This window comes from Adelges cooleyi, unplaced genomic scaffold, assembly GCF_023614345.1.
Source record: "Adelges cooleyi isolate 19-005CV unplaced genomic scaffold, UGA_ACOO_1.1 ACOO_flye_CR_arks_rails_tigmint_CR_PRNA_376, whole genome shotgun sequence".
In the NCBI taxonomy this organism is placed as follows: Eukaryota; Metazoa; Arthropoda; class Insecta; order Hemiptera; family Adelgidae; genus Adelges; species Adelges cooleyi.
This window is the reverse complement of record NW_026096053.1, coordinates 7385384-7399833: the sequence shown is the minus strand read 5'-3', so window position 1 is coordinate 7399833 and position 14450 is coordinate 7385384. Positions and strand designations below refer to the sequence as shown.

Genomic DNA, 14450 nt, shown 5'->3' with positions numbered 1-14450 from the left:
AACGCTGAAGATGGCAACATATTTGCTGAAATACGCGTATATATTTTATAAGTAATTTTATTGTGGTAAAGGTTTTTCTCATAGTTATCTATTCATGAAACTTCTTTAATTTAATCACAATTAAAACTCAAGCGGCAATAAAAGAACAATTTGCATAACGCTAATTTTATTATTGTTAATTTTCTTAGTTAACTATACTTTAGTACTCTTATTGATATAAAAAAAGGCATAAATTAAAGTAGAGTATCATATTGGTTTTATTTATATTCAATAAAATTTTAATAAATACAATACGATGAGGAAGATAAACGTGCTGCATGGCATAGTGGAATAAGGGAATGACGTCAACAATAACACAAAATAAAAATAAATTATTTAAATTAAAATAAACTCTAGAACTTTTAAAAAAATTAGCTTAATATGCATCGTTAAGTTGAAAAAAAAAAGCTAGAATTCCTATTTCCTATGACTAAATAAATAATGATGAAAAAAACATAATAAATCTAAATATAATGTGTAAACAGCAATAGATAATCATTATTAAATATAACTTATTTGTACATTTCCACCCAATCACTTTGATACCAAAAACATGATCAACCTAAAAAAAAAAAATATTTGAAGATATTAACTACTATTATTTCAAGAAAAAAATATATAAAATAAATGTATCCATACCGGATGTTTATGGTTTTAGCAGCTAACAACCGATTGCATTCGGCTGAGTCTGGTAATGGTAGTGTCACAAATTGGGTCTCCGTTTCGTTCTCGTTGAACTCAAACTTATAAATTTTTGGGTTCACCTTCATATCTCCAAACGGTCCTTTAACCACTAGATAATGGACGGTCATGGGTGTAGCTGTCTTTGTTTTCAGTATTAGCTGTTGATTGGACATGGGCACAGTGATGACGCAATTCAAAGTGCAAAGGAAACAGAGGAATGAATAAAAAAAACAAAAAAATTACTATTAGTATTTTTGAGATAGTAAAATAATAGAGTAAAGACCTATAAAATAATCCTGTAAGTATTAATAATAAAATATTATACATTATATTAGTCCGAGCGCACCTGAAAACAAAAACTCAACCCAAATTATTATCAATGCTTTTAAGTTATAGCAAGACTTACCGATCAACAGAAAAATGAAAATAAAAGCATATCATAGCGAACAATGACTTACCAAAGCTTACCCATAAATATTATTTATTATTACATGAATTGATTTTTAAAAAGTTTGTAATATACAATATTATAAAAACATAACCTAGCAAGAATAATAAAAAGAATCCATAAAGTTTTTACTTTAGAAACGTGGAAAAAAACAAAAATGTTTATACAAAAAAATCCATTGGTTCAATCCAAATTGGGTGATTTGATGATGTTTCATCCGTTGTTATCTCTTCGGCAGTAATATGGTATTATGTGTCTAGATGTGGCGAACGTAGAGTAATGGGCAAAAACAAAAAAAGAAACACATTTTATAGATGGCAAAATGATTTTGTTGTGCATGTGCCGATTCAGCGATAGATTGATTTGAGTTTCCATACCATGAAGTCGCAGAAGTATTGTGATGTTCGCTCTTGGCATCGGTGTACATTTAATATTATATTAGAAAAAATCTTGTTCCATCGGCTTTCTGTTATATGATTATCCCAATTGCTCTCACAGCGGTTATTAGTCGAGAGTCCTTTATATAATAATATGGTGTTGAGCGGTATCCAAAGTCGAGTTGTGACCTAACGCTAAAAAGGACGGACACGCACATGGATATTTGTGGTTGAGTTTTACGCATTTGTGTTTATATAAGTGGGTAAAATGTAATTATATAGTATTTGTGTTCTTTTCGGGTCTTAAAACTAATATAACTTACCAGTTTTCACTACAAAATAAATAAATTAAAAAATTACAGTTATTACAAACATTACAATAAATACAGCAACACAATTTTGTAAATATTTATGAATAATACACATTTTCGATTCTACAGTTACCATGCATCATTTACCTGGTAAGACATATGACGATCAACACTAAGCGCTGGATCTCTTTGCATATTGTTAATACGAGTTTTCACAACCCACTGGAAGTTGAATGCTGAAAATCTTGCAGTTTCATAGTACAATTTGTGTACAAACTCTTCTGTTCTGTAAGGTTTTAACTGCAAATCTAAAAATTGAATGTTCAATTGTCACAAATGGATAAAAATTAACAGCTGGTAATTTTATTTAAATTTTACCATTAAATGTGATCTTTTCGAAACTCATTAAATCGAATATAGTGTCATACAAGAGTTTTTCTTCTTGAAACTTTTGATCTATTGCTTCCAGGGCAGACATAACATCTTTGCCAGTGGCCGATGGATGTGGACAAACCTTTCCGTGTTCAGAAGCTTCGTGACTTGGGCCCCTCCACGGACAGCCTATTTTACTGTAGCCACATTTTACCGGGCTAATTGTAAAAAGAGTTTAAAAAAAATATAAATATAATGCTGTTAATACATTCAATTTAAGTCTTACCGCTCGGAGCAAAGTTGTTGTTCGTGATGTTGTAAAGAGTTACGTGGGAATTCTTTAGCGCAGAACTGACATTCGGCAGGTAGCTCACTGACTGCTTTTTCAACAGCCAAATTACGGGTTGCTGTATTTTTGGCAATATCAACTCTACAATTGGGACATGTTGCCATTTCATCGCGTAATCGTGCATCGGCTAATAAGTGAGCAAAGCAACCAGCACACATTAAATGACCATTTGTACACTGTCAACAACCAATGATTATATTATTACAAGTGTGATAAGCACAAATACAACATACATATTGACACTTACAAAGAAAGAGTGCGTGGGGACACAATATCCTATATTTTGATTTAAGATTTGTCATAAGCGCCAATAAAAAAATTATAATAACAAGAATAATGACAATTTTAACACAAACTTAATTTTTTTAATTTGTTATTTATTACAATATGCAAAATAAACGACCATGACTGGTTGGGTATCTAAACACAGTTTTATTTATCTAAATAATAACAATTATATAAAGCAAATTTTTTTTTATTTGTAATTTTGAGTTAATTTGTTAACGCCAAAATAAAAAAAATGAAAAAAAGCATATTATATTTTGAAATATATTATGTATAGGTATGTTAGTTTATATCAAGTTGCAAATTTGTTTACACATTCCAATAATATAATTCAGGGGTAAAAAATGAAACCTATAGTATACTCATACTTACTGAAGATTTTAAGGTCTATAGGTTATAGGTTGTATTGGAAATGTTCAAATTTTGAGTGCTTGTAAAAAGTAATTTCTATTTTAAAAATATAATATTTAAAAAGAGGGATAACGTGAACAAAAATTGAATTTTAAAAATTCATTATCGACATAAGAATATAGTCAACATTGCTAATTGTGGCTAAAAATCAAAAGGAAGTTAGGCATCATACAAAAAAAAAAATTTAATTAAAAACTTTTTAATCTATTTTATAAAATAATTTAATAACTAACTTCCAATAAGAAATTAAAAATGTAACATACATTTAAATACAAACATTTTTTTAAATTTGTGTAACCTAATTTTATATACTAAGCCCTCTAGTTGGAAATTTTAACCCAAGCCAAATGAAAATTATTGGTTAATTCTAAATATTTTGTCAGTTTTTTATGTTTGCGTACGAAAAGGATGAGCAAAGAAATATAATGTTATTAATAGAAACCAATGCGAAATAGTCAAATAAAATGTCTCGGACATAATCGTATACAAAAACAGAAATGAAACGAAAATTCCCGATAGGTACGAAAATAAAGCAAGTATATTTAGATACTTATGAGTTATGATAGGCCAAAGAAAAGTTTCGTAGTTTATTATTTATTCATCTTGTATCGAGTAGTGTTATTGTTTCCAAACACGCAAAACCTGTCACGAAATCGTTAACAAGCAATACGTTAAACATTGCGTTTAGACTATTCGGCCGCTGGCCAACTGAGGGGTATACAAGAATACTGCGTCATTTCGCTGCACAGTCGTCAGTCAATGAGGGTCTCAAGCTCGTGGATAGGGGGGGGAAGGGTATACGTCGTATATTAACGCAATTTAAATTATTTGGGATTCCATCAAAATAAAAAAAGACCATTTAAGTGAAAACAAACGAACAGGTAAATAATGGTCTGAGAGAAAGAATGACGGGTAAAGAAATTTCGCACAATAATGTCATTGATCTGCGGTCAGCTGTGAATGTCTTATGTGAGCGCCCAGCGGGTCGAACCAAAACAATGACGGAAATAGACGAGGAAAGTCGGGACACGCCAGTTGGCCGAGCGCACTCACCTGATAAATGGCTGATCTGGGCAGATCCAAGCACACGGCACAGCATAGTATGCCTCCCAGCCTGTGTTCCAACTTGTCCGACACCGTCTGCTGCTGCTGCTGTCTGCCGTCCGTTCCGCCACCGGACAGTTTCAGCTTTTTCGGATTTGGCTCACCGTCATCCTCCTTGGTGGTGATCACCGTGGTCTGCTGTTGTTCCAGTTCCACTTGGCCCGTTTCCACAGTGGCCGTTTGCGCCGATCCTTCGCCGTCGGACATTTCAAAGGCTTCCGACCGGAATTGGGGTTTCAATACTAGAATTTGGGCAAAAACGGGCTACTGTATATTCACTGTTGGTAATTTGACGACAACACGACACGTACGATGTAAAGCCGAAATGCAATAAACAAAAAATTACACAATCAAAGCGCAGCAGTGCATACGCAATGTTTACAAAACGACGACTAAGGCGTACGGAGTACGGACACCAACACGCCTAAGACCAAAGTACAAAACAACTGCGCCGTAATAATAATGCTTGTCCAGTTATTCGACTGCTGTGGAGCGGCGAATCAGCTGTTCAGTTGTGCCGAGCTCAAGGACAGCCGGATGACGTGTGCATAGTGGCAGCGGGCGGGGTCGCCACTCGCGGCTCGCCTATATAGATTATTGATTGACGATGAGCGGCAGTCGGTGCCCGGTGGCATCAGCACTCAGCAGGCTAGTTGACGGTCGGTGACGGTGTCGGTGCGTACTGCGTTCCACAATAATTACACACCATAAATAAGGGCGGTGGGAGGTGTACGATCACTTAACGTGTAAACTACACGGTGCAAAGCCCCCCTCCGGAAACGGGACATCCGTCATCCAGTATTTCTGAATACTGTTGTTGCGCTCGTTAAAGCCTACCGCACAGCCACAGCCGTTTTCCGTTGAACCAGTTTTTTAAAAACTATCAAAAATGAATTTATAAGAAATTAAAAATAACCTACAACCACAAAATCGTCAATAATAATGTTTTTTGCTTTATTGTATTCTCTTCTGAACGTAAAAACATTTTTCAATAAACTTTTTTATAAATAAGTACAATATTTTTAGAAAACTAAAAAAAAATGTATATGGTATTGAATTATGAATTTTATATAAGTTGACTGGAAACTGAGACAATCTGGTAGTTCATTTTCCTAGGCGATTTTCTTGGTTTTTCTAGATAAAAATTTTTTTTTAATTAATATATTCTATTTATTTATATACCATCTGTAAATATATTTTTATATACTTGCTAAATAGAAAACATTGTCATAAAATAACAATAAAAGGACCCTTTTTAACTAAGAAGTAAGGATGAATGCAAAATGTTTACAATAAACACATATATAATTTTCCTATTTTAAAATCACTTAATCGTCGATACCTAATTTTTCAGAAATGTTAAATTCAAAAACGTTTCCCGATAAATGTTGGTTTTTAGAAAATTAATTCTTCTGTAACTACATATTATAACTATTTATATATATATATATATATCTTTATATATACATTGTAATACACACATCCGTGTGTAAGTATGCAAACTCCTAAACGGCTGGACAGATATTTATGAAATTTTGTGTGCGCGATTAAGTTGATTCGAGAAAGGTTTAGATTCACAATTTGATTCGACAGAACATGTTTTTAATTTTTAATTAATTAAAACGATTAATTATGATTATCAATAGTATCAATACGTCTATGGTTTTTTATACCACAGGGATACAGTGATCCAATCAGCTGATTGTCTTTCTATTCTAATCACGATTTAAGATCTTAATTCGTGATTCTAATACACGGGCAACGCCGGGTCGGGACATATATATATATATATATATATATATATATATATATATATGTATAAATCATTATAGGTTGGTGTATAAAACATAATAATTAATACACTCATATTTAATAATTTAAGAATAAAGATTATAATTTTTTTAAATAATTTCCTGTATATGGAAAAAACATAATATATACTTTTTTTTTAAACTATGTGATTTATATTATTTGTTTTCAATACACATGGTCGAACATGTTTGTTTTCTCTTTTTTGCATTTGCAGACCTAAGCGAAAGTGGCTTCCTTTCACGTTGTAGGCTAGAAATGTTGAAACGTGGACTTGCCTGGTAGGTGTTTCAATAAGGCTACGTTCATAATACATGACCATTAAAATATGTACGACATACGTGCAACCCCATACGGTCGGCACTATTATTCTGAAAACAAACTGTTCTAAAGGCTCCAACTAATTCTTAATAATTCGATCATATTGATAATTGACAAATTTAAACTACTATCCAATCTATTTACTTACTAAGTAAATAAAACTACTATACCAATTGTGCACAGCAATGCACGAGACTCGTAGGTTAATGGACCACCCGTGTCCCGTCGTAGTACAGTTTACCAAATATTATTGTTACTCGAGTATATTATTTTTTGCAGTGCATTAAAATGAAACTAAGTATGCAGTGCGCTATAGATGTACAAAGTCTCTACAGCGATCTATACTGATAGCACAATTCAACAGTCTGAAGTGCAGACTTCATATTGGTAAAATCAATAATTGTGGTTTATAAACCTTTTTTGTTTTCAAAACGCAAAAAAAAACAATTATAACCAATAACATATATTATAATGGATAATTAAATACCTACCAAATGTGTGCGATTTAATTATCCATTAGTTCCAATAATGTTATCCCTTATCGAATATTGACAATGTTCATAGCATCAAAGTATTTACAATGTAAACAGTAGATAAGTATTAGATAGCAATCCCCGACTGACACCAATAACATTTGATCTTTTGAGGTCATTACGAATGTCCCATGAACCTTATACGTGTTTTGTTGTTACAAGATATACAACAACTATACAAGGTGTACAATGTTATTGTTAATATTAGTGAGATGTTGAAAGGGCTGTCACGGTGTTTTTTTTGTAATACTGTGGCCTTAGATAAATAATATTTTAGCACATCAAAAATGAATATTTTATACAAACACACTTCCAATAAATTAAATTAAAAACAAATACATTTGTTACAAACAAGAGTAACTATGAGACCTAGTTAGCGATTGTCAATGGATACTATTCATAACATGTTTGGTGCTCAAGAAATTAATTTGAATTTGATTCCCTGGTATAACTCGTTATACAAAATTAATTATTCAGTTGTCGGCTGTATGAAAAAAAAATTGAATTAACAAAATAAAATATTATATTAAGAAAATATATAAATACATTGGGTATAATAAAATTATTGAAAAAAAAAACAATCGTTATAAAAACTAGCTGTCGATATCTACACCAACACAAAGTTCAAATATTATACACTATAATAAAAGGCAGTCACCAAAAGCAATGTTATTCATAATTTTTTTTTTAATAAAACCTAAGTGGATTTTTAAATTATTTAAAAAAATATATTTTATAAGCTCTCACTCTTTTGTGTAAAAAATACACACAAAACAAATTCAGTTGGGTATGTTTTAAAATTATTTGGGACGTTTACAATAAAGTTTAAGAACTAATGTTTACACTATATTAAAGTGTGTATTGGAGTTTTTATCCAATCATATTGAGCTAAGTGAAACACATTTAATAGGCACTCCTAGTAGTATATAATTTTTAAAAGTTCAATCATTAATATAAATAATATCTAATCTAACAGTATTTTATTTAATTTTTAAAATTATATATTAGGTTTTAAATATAAATATTATACTGAGGTGAATAAAAAAATCTGTAAATAATTTACCACTCAAATTTACACTAGCCATCACTCATTTTTACAAATGCCATAGGTAATATCTATAAAATCATTACCAAAGTAAAACAACTAAAATTACAATTCTAAATTACAACAGTTATGTTTAAATAAATATTAAATATTTTATGTATTGTTAAATCCCAATTTTTGTTTCCAAGCAGTTTTCTTTTCTGTTTAATTATTTTATTTACATAATAATAAAATATGTCTTCGTTATAATCATTTTTTGACAGTTAATTTATAAATTTGTTTTAACTTTGCTACGACAGAAATGGATTTGGGGATGGTACTAGTGGCGGTGGCAGATTGGAAGTTGCTGCACCACTAAAGGCTGTAGCGTTGGTTGGTTGTGCCACAAAAGCAGGTTGTGGTGTCAAGCCAAACGGATTCACCATACCTAAAATAATTATTAAATACTCAAATAGATAAATACATTACTTATAAACAGGGTTTGAGACTTAAAGTATTTGTTTATATTTTGACATATCATAAAGTCAAGCAGAGTGCTATGAGAACTTATATCATGCTATGAAAATTTCAAATCTTAAATTTTAATTTGCTTATCTTTCTAACAAATGCTATTTGTTATTTTAATTAGCTCTTTAGAATTTTGCCTAGTACAGGCGTTTTTTGTTTTGTAATATTTTTTTCTAATGTCAGGTGTGCGTGTGTGTGATGGTACTAAAATTAAAAATAATTTTGCCTTTCTATTCTATTAGCGGATATTTCATTGGGCTACTATTGTTTTTGTTATCTCTCTTTTTCTTAAAATGCATTTTTTTAAATTGCTTATAATGAGATTTTAAAGCATATATAAGCATCTAATGCTTCAAGTCCCGAACCTGCTTTATTAAATATCTCATAAGTACACTTATAATTTTACGTACCAGTTGGTCGCACTTGAGTTACGGGCGGAAGATTAACAGGAGCTGTAACTAAGTTATCCAAATTAACCAAAGCTGAATTTTCTCCCAAAAAACTATGAGGAGTTTTTTTATCTGATGTCAAAGTTGATGTCGGAGCAGCTAATAATTCGTTGTTTAAATGGGATAAGTCAAATGGATCTGATGTAGCAGGTTCTATAGAATTTTTAAAATATAAATATATTCACATTTATAAACCCAAATTACTATGTGAGGTAAATATTTAAGAATACATACTGGTTTGTGGTCTATTTCCTAAAAGAGCGAATTCATCGAATTCTTGATTTGGCTTGGTTATAGGCTGAGAAACTGTAGTTGGAGCCCAAGGATCAGGCGGCGGAATTGCACTTGCTGTAGACTGCCAAGGGTCTGCACCTTCATAAATTTATTTAAAAATTAATACATATTTAACTCACAAACTGGTAACTATTAATCAATTTATATCATGTAAATAATGTTTACTTTCACTCAATACACCAGGTAAAACGTGAGCTGTAGAAGAAACGGGTTGCTTATGTGTAACTGGTGACCAAGGGTCAGCTGCACGTGTCGCTATAGAATCTCCATTTGACCAATTCAAAGGCTGGAATTTGAAACAACAAAATATTAACTTATTTAAGTAGAATTTCTAGTTAAAATATCACAAAAATATACCTGAGGTTGGACTTGAGGTTGAGATTTAATTGGCATGCCCCATGGATCTGCAGCTACACCATTTTTATCACTTTCCGTATTATCTAAATCGATACCCAATAAGTCCAGCATGTTACTGCTTCGGCCGTTGCTACTATTAGCTCCAGAATCGGAACCACTACTTAAATATTGTCTGTTAGTGTTTTAAAAAGAAACTCATTTCAACATAATGTTTCAGAGTTTTCAATTCTTTTAATATTTAAAACTCAACTTACTTAAATTCGTTTTCACTTTGGGACAACGCCAGCTTTAATCGTACTTCATCACTTCTTCTTTTTTGCTCTTCTTGTTCAGCTTCTTCTCTAGACATAGCTAAAGCCAACTGCAGTTGTAATTCTTCTTCACCAGCTGTTTGGGGTCGTGCACTTTCTAGTTCAGCTTAAATAAATTATATATTTTGAAAAAAAAAAATACTAATAACAATAATAATAATTATTAATACGAAACAAAAGTTCTAAATACCTTTCACAGGAGGTCGTGTATCATATAAGCCATACGATTCTCGGAACTAAAAAAAAATTAATAATTTATAAATTACACACAACATTATAATAGTAAATTATATGTAAAGTTGTCAAAATATCTTGAACCCCCCTGTATCTGGTTAAGATAATTATTGCATTGTATAGGTTTTTTTTTTTAAATGATTTGATTAATAAGGTTAATGTTTATGTTAATATAGTACTTCATGCAAATATGCTGAAAATAATATTATTCTTTATTATTGACTTACCAATGGATATTTAGGACTTTGAGGAGTTGTCTACACCAATTGTATAGCGTACAAAAAAAAGAAAAACAACCACCACCATTATTTAATTTATAAATGTTAAATAAAATTTATCCTTACATTTCCATCACTACCAAAGCTAGAAATCTTTTGTACAGATCTCTCTTTGGCTTTTATTGCACGAGCTCGTTCAGTCTTTAACCGTTCATCATCATCCAGTAATGCCACTAATTGCGTTGCGGTATCTCGTACTCTCTGTCCTTTATCTTTGTTATCCTCAATATGTTGAAAAGTTTCTAATGTTTTAATAGCAAAACGATTCTCCTTACATTGTTGGGCAACCTAATTGTAAATTGCATGTCATAAAATTATTAGCATAACTCAACTGATTATTATTAAATTTTTTTTAAATACTTTTTCGCTGCCAGTTTTAATTAAGTATTCTAAAAGAATAAGTGCTTTATGGACATGTCGCCAATTTCGTCCATGATCATTTAACCGTTTCCATAGAATTGCCATTATTTCCGAAAACGCTACTACATTATAAGTTAAATCGGCAATTTCAGACATAAGGGTACTACTTGGACCCCATTGGTCATTACTGGTTGCCTCTCGTACTTTTATCTAAATTACAATTATGACTTGTTATATATTATGTATAAATTATGATTTCATACTACACATAGTATATATAATTTATTTTAACATGTTTGAAGCGCATAGTGTATAAAGCGTGACTAATAAGATTTTAAAACAAATTAAAAACTAGGTCAATATAAAAAGATAGGAAAAGTGATATAAATATAATATATGTTGTGAAAGTATACTAAGTAAATTAACAAAAATTTAGTTTAATAATTTTACTTACTTGAGCATCAGAATAATTATGTGCAATGTTCTTAATATTTCTTCTAAGGCCTGCAACATTTACTTGCATTTCTTCTCGTTTTTTCATCTAAAACAAAAATATAATAAAACTATGATACGAAAATAGCAAATTGCATTTTCTATAACCAATGAAACATAAGTTGTATGTAACAGTACCTATACTATAGTCTGTATATTAAGTAATACTGGTTAACTGTTATTTAATTGATTGTATTATACAAGAAAAAAACTAATTATATTTATAATATAAACAAGATTTAAAAATACTTGCTATGCTTATGTTAGAATATAGAATTCAATAAATGTTAAGAAAAAAGGAACATACTAAATTACCAAAGTACTGATAAACTTAAAAAACAACACTGTAAAAAGTGGTTTAATTAAAATAAACACCTCTTATACTATAAGTTTATAACAAGTAATTTAAAGTAATATTTTATCAAACCAATGACTATGCTTATTAGCTAAAATATACATTTTGTTTGTATTAAAACTATTTTATTAAGTATTCAATTCACAAATGTTAGCAAACTTTTTTTTTTAAAGATGTGGTATGATATAATTTATTGATTATTGAAACCATACATAAATAGTTAATGGACATGTGATATTTTTATAATTGAAGACTACTGTTTATGCAAATGAAAAAAAATACATTTTTTTGCGATATTAGTTTAATAAAACTATAAATGATTTACTTTTTTAAAACTATAATTTCTAAACAACAAGAAGATATAAAAAAAGGTCCTGGTAAAATTCAGACTATAGTAACAAATTAGAGGTATGTATACTTGAATATTAATATATTTTAGAAATATTAGTTTAAAAATTGGGTATTTACAAGTAAAATAATAAAATTCATACATTTTCTTGTAGAATTTTATGATATTCAAAAGCAAAATTAAGATATTTTGTAAATTAAAATATGTCTAGTTAAAAAAAAAATACATAAGTGAATACAATTAATTTGGTGTTTTATATTTTTATTTAAGTTTTTTGAAAAAGGAGACAAAGTTGAAGTAGTTCTAAAAATTGTAATGGAGTGGTGATGCCAAAGTCACGTGTCTAAGTACTTATCATACACACTGATTGTATATAGAGATAAACAACAATTCTAATGAAAAACGTAAGAAATATATTAACAAAACAAATCTATCCGTAATTTTTTATTTCCTTCAATTTTTCCGATTAGCTGTCTGTTCATTTCTCAATTCTATTTGAACCAAAATGTTTTAACTTTTTCTTTATTCGTCTTTTTTAATTATTTTTTTTCATATGTAAGAAATAGTTCTGACAAGAGCTTCTTATTTCACATATACATAAACATTTTTAATTTAATTGGAATTTTAGTTTATATTGGCGTAGTTAGCCCCTGCTTCCTGTTGCCGTATTATGTTTAATTGTGATAAACATTCAATCGTTTTTCAATTACTAGCGAATTTAATTAATATTTTCTTTACATAATATTTAGTGACCACTAAGCATTAGACTATAGATATCAGCTGCTTCCACCAACCATAAATTGTTAACCTAATAATTAATGACAACACAAAGTAATGTGTTAATTGTAATTATTATTTTTCATTATCTGTATGCATTTTGTGTTTTAATTGTTTTGTTTAATACTGGCTAATACGCAATATTTTTATTATATTTCTAAATATAGAATTATTAAATGTAATTTTTTTTTTGTTCACAAAAAAGATAATTCTTAGTTAAATTAAATACAGTTTACAGTTTATCATACTATAAAAATAAAAGTTCTAAAAATGTGTACCTAGAGATTAGTAGTAAATTAGACTTAATTACAGATAACAATCCATTTTTTACATATTTAAATATTTTATCAAACAGAAAATATAATATATATTTAAGGAATTATGTATATATCTTAAACCATGACATGGTAAGTTAAGAAAATAATAGGTAAGATGATGACATTCCATTTAAGTTAGGAATACCTGCTCAGGTAAGGGATTTGAATGGTATTAAATCAATTTTAAAATATCTATCAAATATAATATAATAACTTAAAAACAAATATTAGCAGTAGGCAGCATTAGTTTGTAAAAAACAGTAATAGTAACAATAGAGATAAGAAGATACAAAAGTTGTACATCATCATCAAGGACACATTAATTACAAAGAGAATTACTACTCAAAGTAGTGCTAATCTTTTAAGCATTCATATGTTATAGGTGAAATGCAATATCATAATTAAATATATTATGCTTTGATTAGACTATCTGAAGAGCTTGTATTGTAAATAATACTTAATAATATGCTTTTTTATACTTACATAAGATAGCCAAAATAGATATGATAGATTATTGTTTTATGGTTGATATTAAGGGCACTTAAAGAAGACAAAATGCTTATATGAAATATTAAAATAAGTAAAACCATTTTGGTAAGTTACAGTTGTATCAATCTGCAGAAAAACAACCTTAATAAAAATAGAATTTTGTTATATTTGTTCATTTCATGTAAATTGTTCTTATGCAAGAATTGTAAAAATTAACATTTTAAAAAACTAATTAGGAGATGTTAGACATAGATAAATTTAATGTCTTAAACATTTTTTATGACAATCAAACGATACATTGATAGATAACAAAATGTTCAGTTATTGGAAAATGACTTAACTCCAATATAAGGTTGTGAGTCAGCAAAAATGTAAAGGTTGTTGTAGTAAAATGTCCAGTGACGAATTAAGGTGAAAACCGAATGATTGTAGTAAAGTCCACTTACTTTGGTGACAACTGTTGATTTCCGGAGTAAATTTTCAAAAAGTCAAAATGGGCGAGGACATAATCCACCGCGAAAGACGAATAATTGAGGCAGAATCACTTGTAGGGCCACAGTAAATTTTAGTTAAGTGCACATACAACAAACACGTACTCTATGTGTTAGTATATTTTAATTTGATAAAAAACGAAATTGTACGATTACAGCAAGGCAACGTCCTCTTTTTCCCCGTCGTATTGTTGTTATGAATGAAAATAGAAGAATCGGATGAACATTCCGATTTCCGAGTTGCCACTTGCCAGTGTTCAATCCGTTCGCTGAACAGGTTGTGCGCTACGACAGACGTGAAA

At 29.7% G+C, this 14450-nt stretch overlaps 2 protein-coding genes across 10 annotated transcripts; both read right to left on the bottom strand.

Moving 5' to 3' along the window:
* Positions 1-233: 233 nt before the first annotated feature.
* On the bottom strand, positions 234-5023 carry LOC126841154 (cysteine and histidine-rich protein 1 homolog). Of its 2 annotated transcripts, XM_050577475.1 has the most exons (6): positions 4330-5023; positions 2518-2756; positions 2238-2449; positions 2007-2167; positions 679-881; positions 234-601 (listed from the first exon to the last, which is right to left on the bottom strand). In XM_050577475.1, the coding sequence occupies exons 1-6, from the start codon at positions 4585-4587 to the stop codon at positions 574-576; spliced, it is 1101 nt and encodes a 366-aa protein (XP_050433432.1). In that variant the 5' UTR covers positions 4588-5023; the 3' UTR covers positions 234-573. The 2 variants fall into 2 exon arrangements, 1 of the variants encoding a protein (XP_050433432.1); XR_007686136.1 differs by lacking the exon at positions 234-601 and having other exon boundaries at positions 769-1427; positions 1549-2167; positions 4330-5022.
* A 1934-nt stretch (positions 5024-6957) lies between these two features.
* LOC126840532 (epsin-2) lies at positions 6958-14432 on the bottom strand. 8 transcript variants are annotated; one of them, XM_050576352.1, is made up of 12 exons: positions 14104-14432; positions 11333-11419; positions 10879-11088; positions 10585-10806; positions 10468-10497; positions 10197-10242; positions 9950-10112; positions 9696-9867; positions 9519-9624; positions 9279-9416; positions 9006-9197; positions 6958-8515 (listed from the first exon to the last, which is right to left on the bottom strand). In XM_050576352.1, exons 2-12 carry the CDS (start codon positions 11417-11419, stop codon positions 8379-8381), a joined length of 1503 nt encoding a protein of 500 aa, XP_050432309.1. In that variant the 5' UTR covers positions 14104-14432; the 3' UTR covers positions 6958-8378. The 8 variants fall into 8 exon arrangements, with proteins under 8 accessions (XP_050432309.1, XP_050432315.1, XP_050432306.1 ...); XM_050576358.1 differs by having other exon boundaries at positions 9696-9855; XM_050576349.1 differs by having other exon boundaries at positions 9504-9624; positions 14104-14431.
* Positions 14433-14450: the final 18 nt, after the last annotated feature.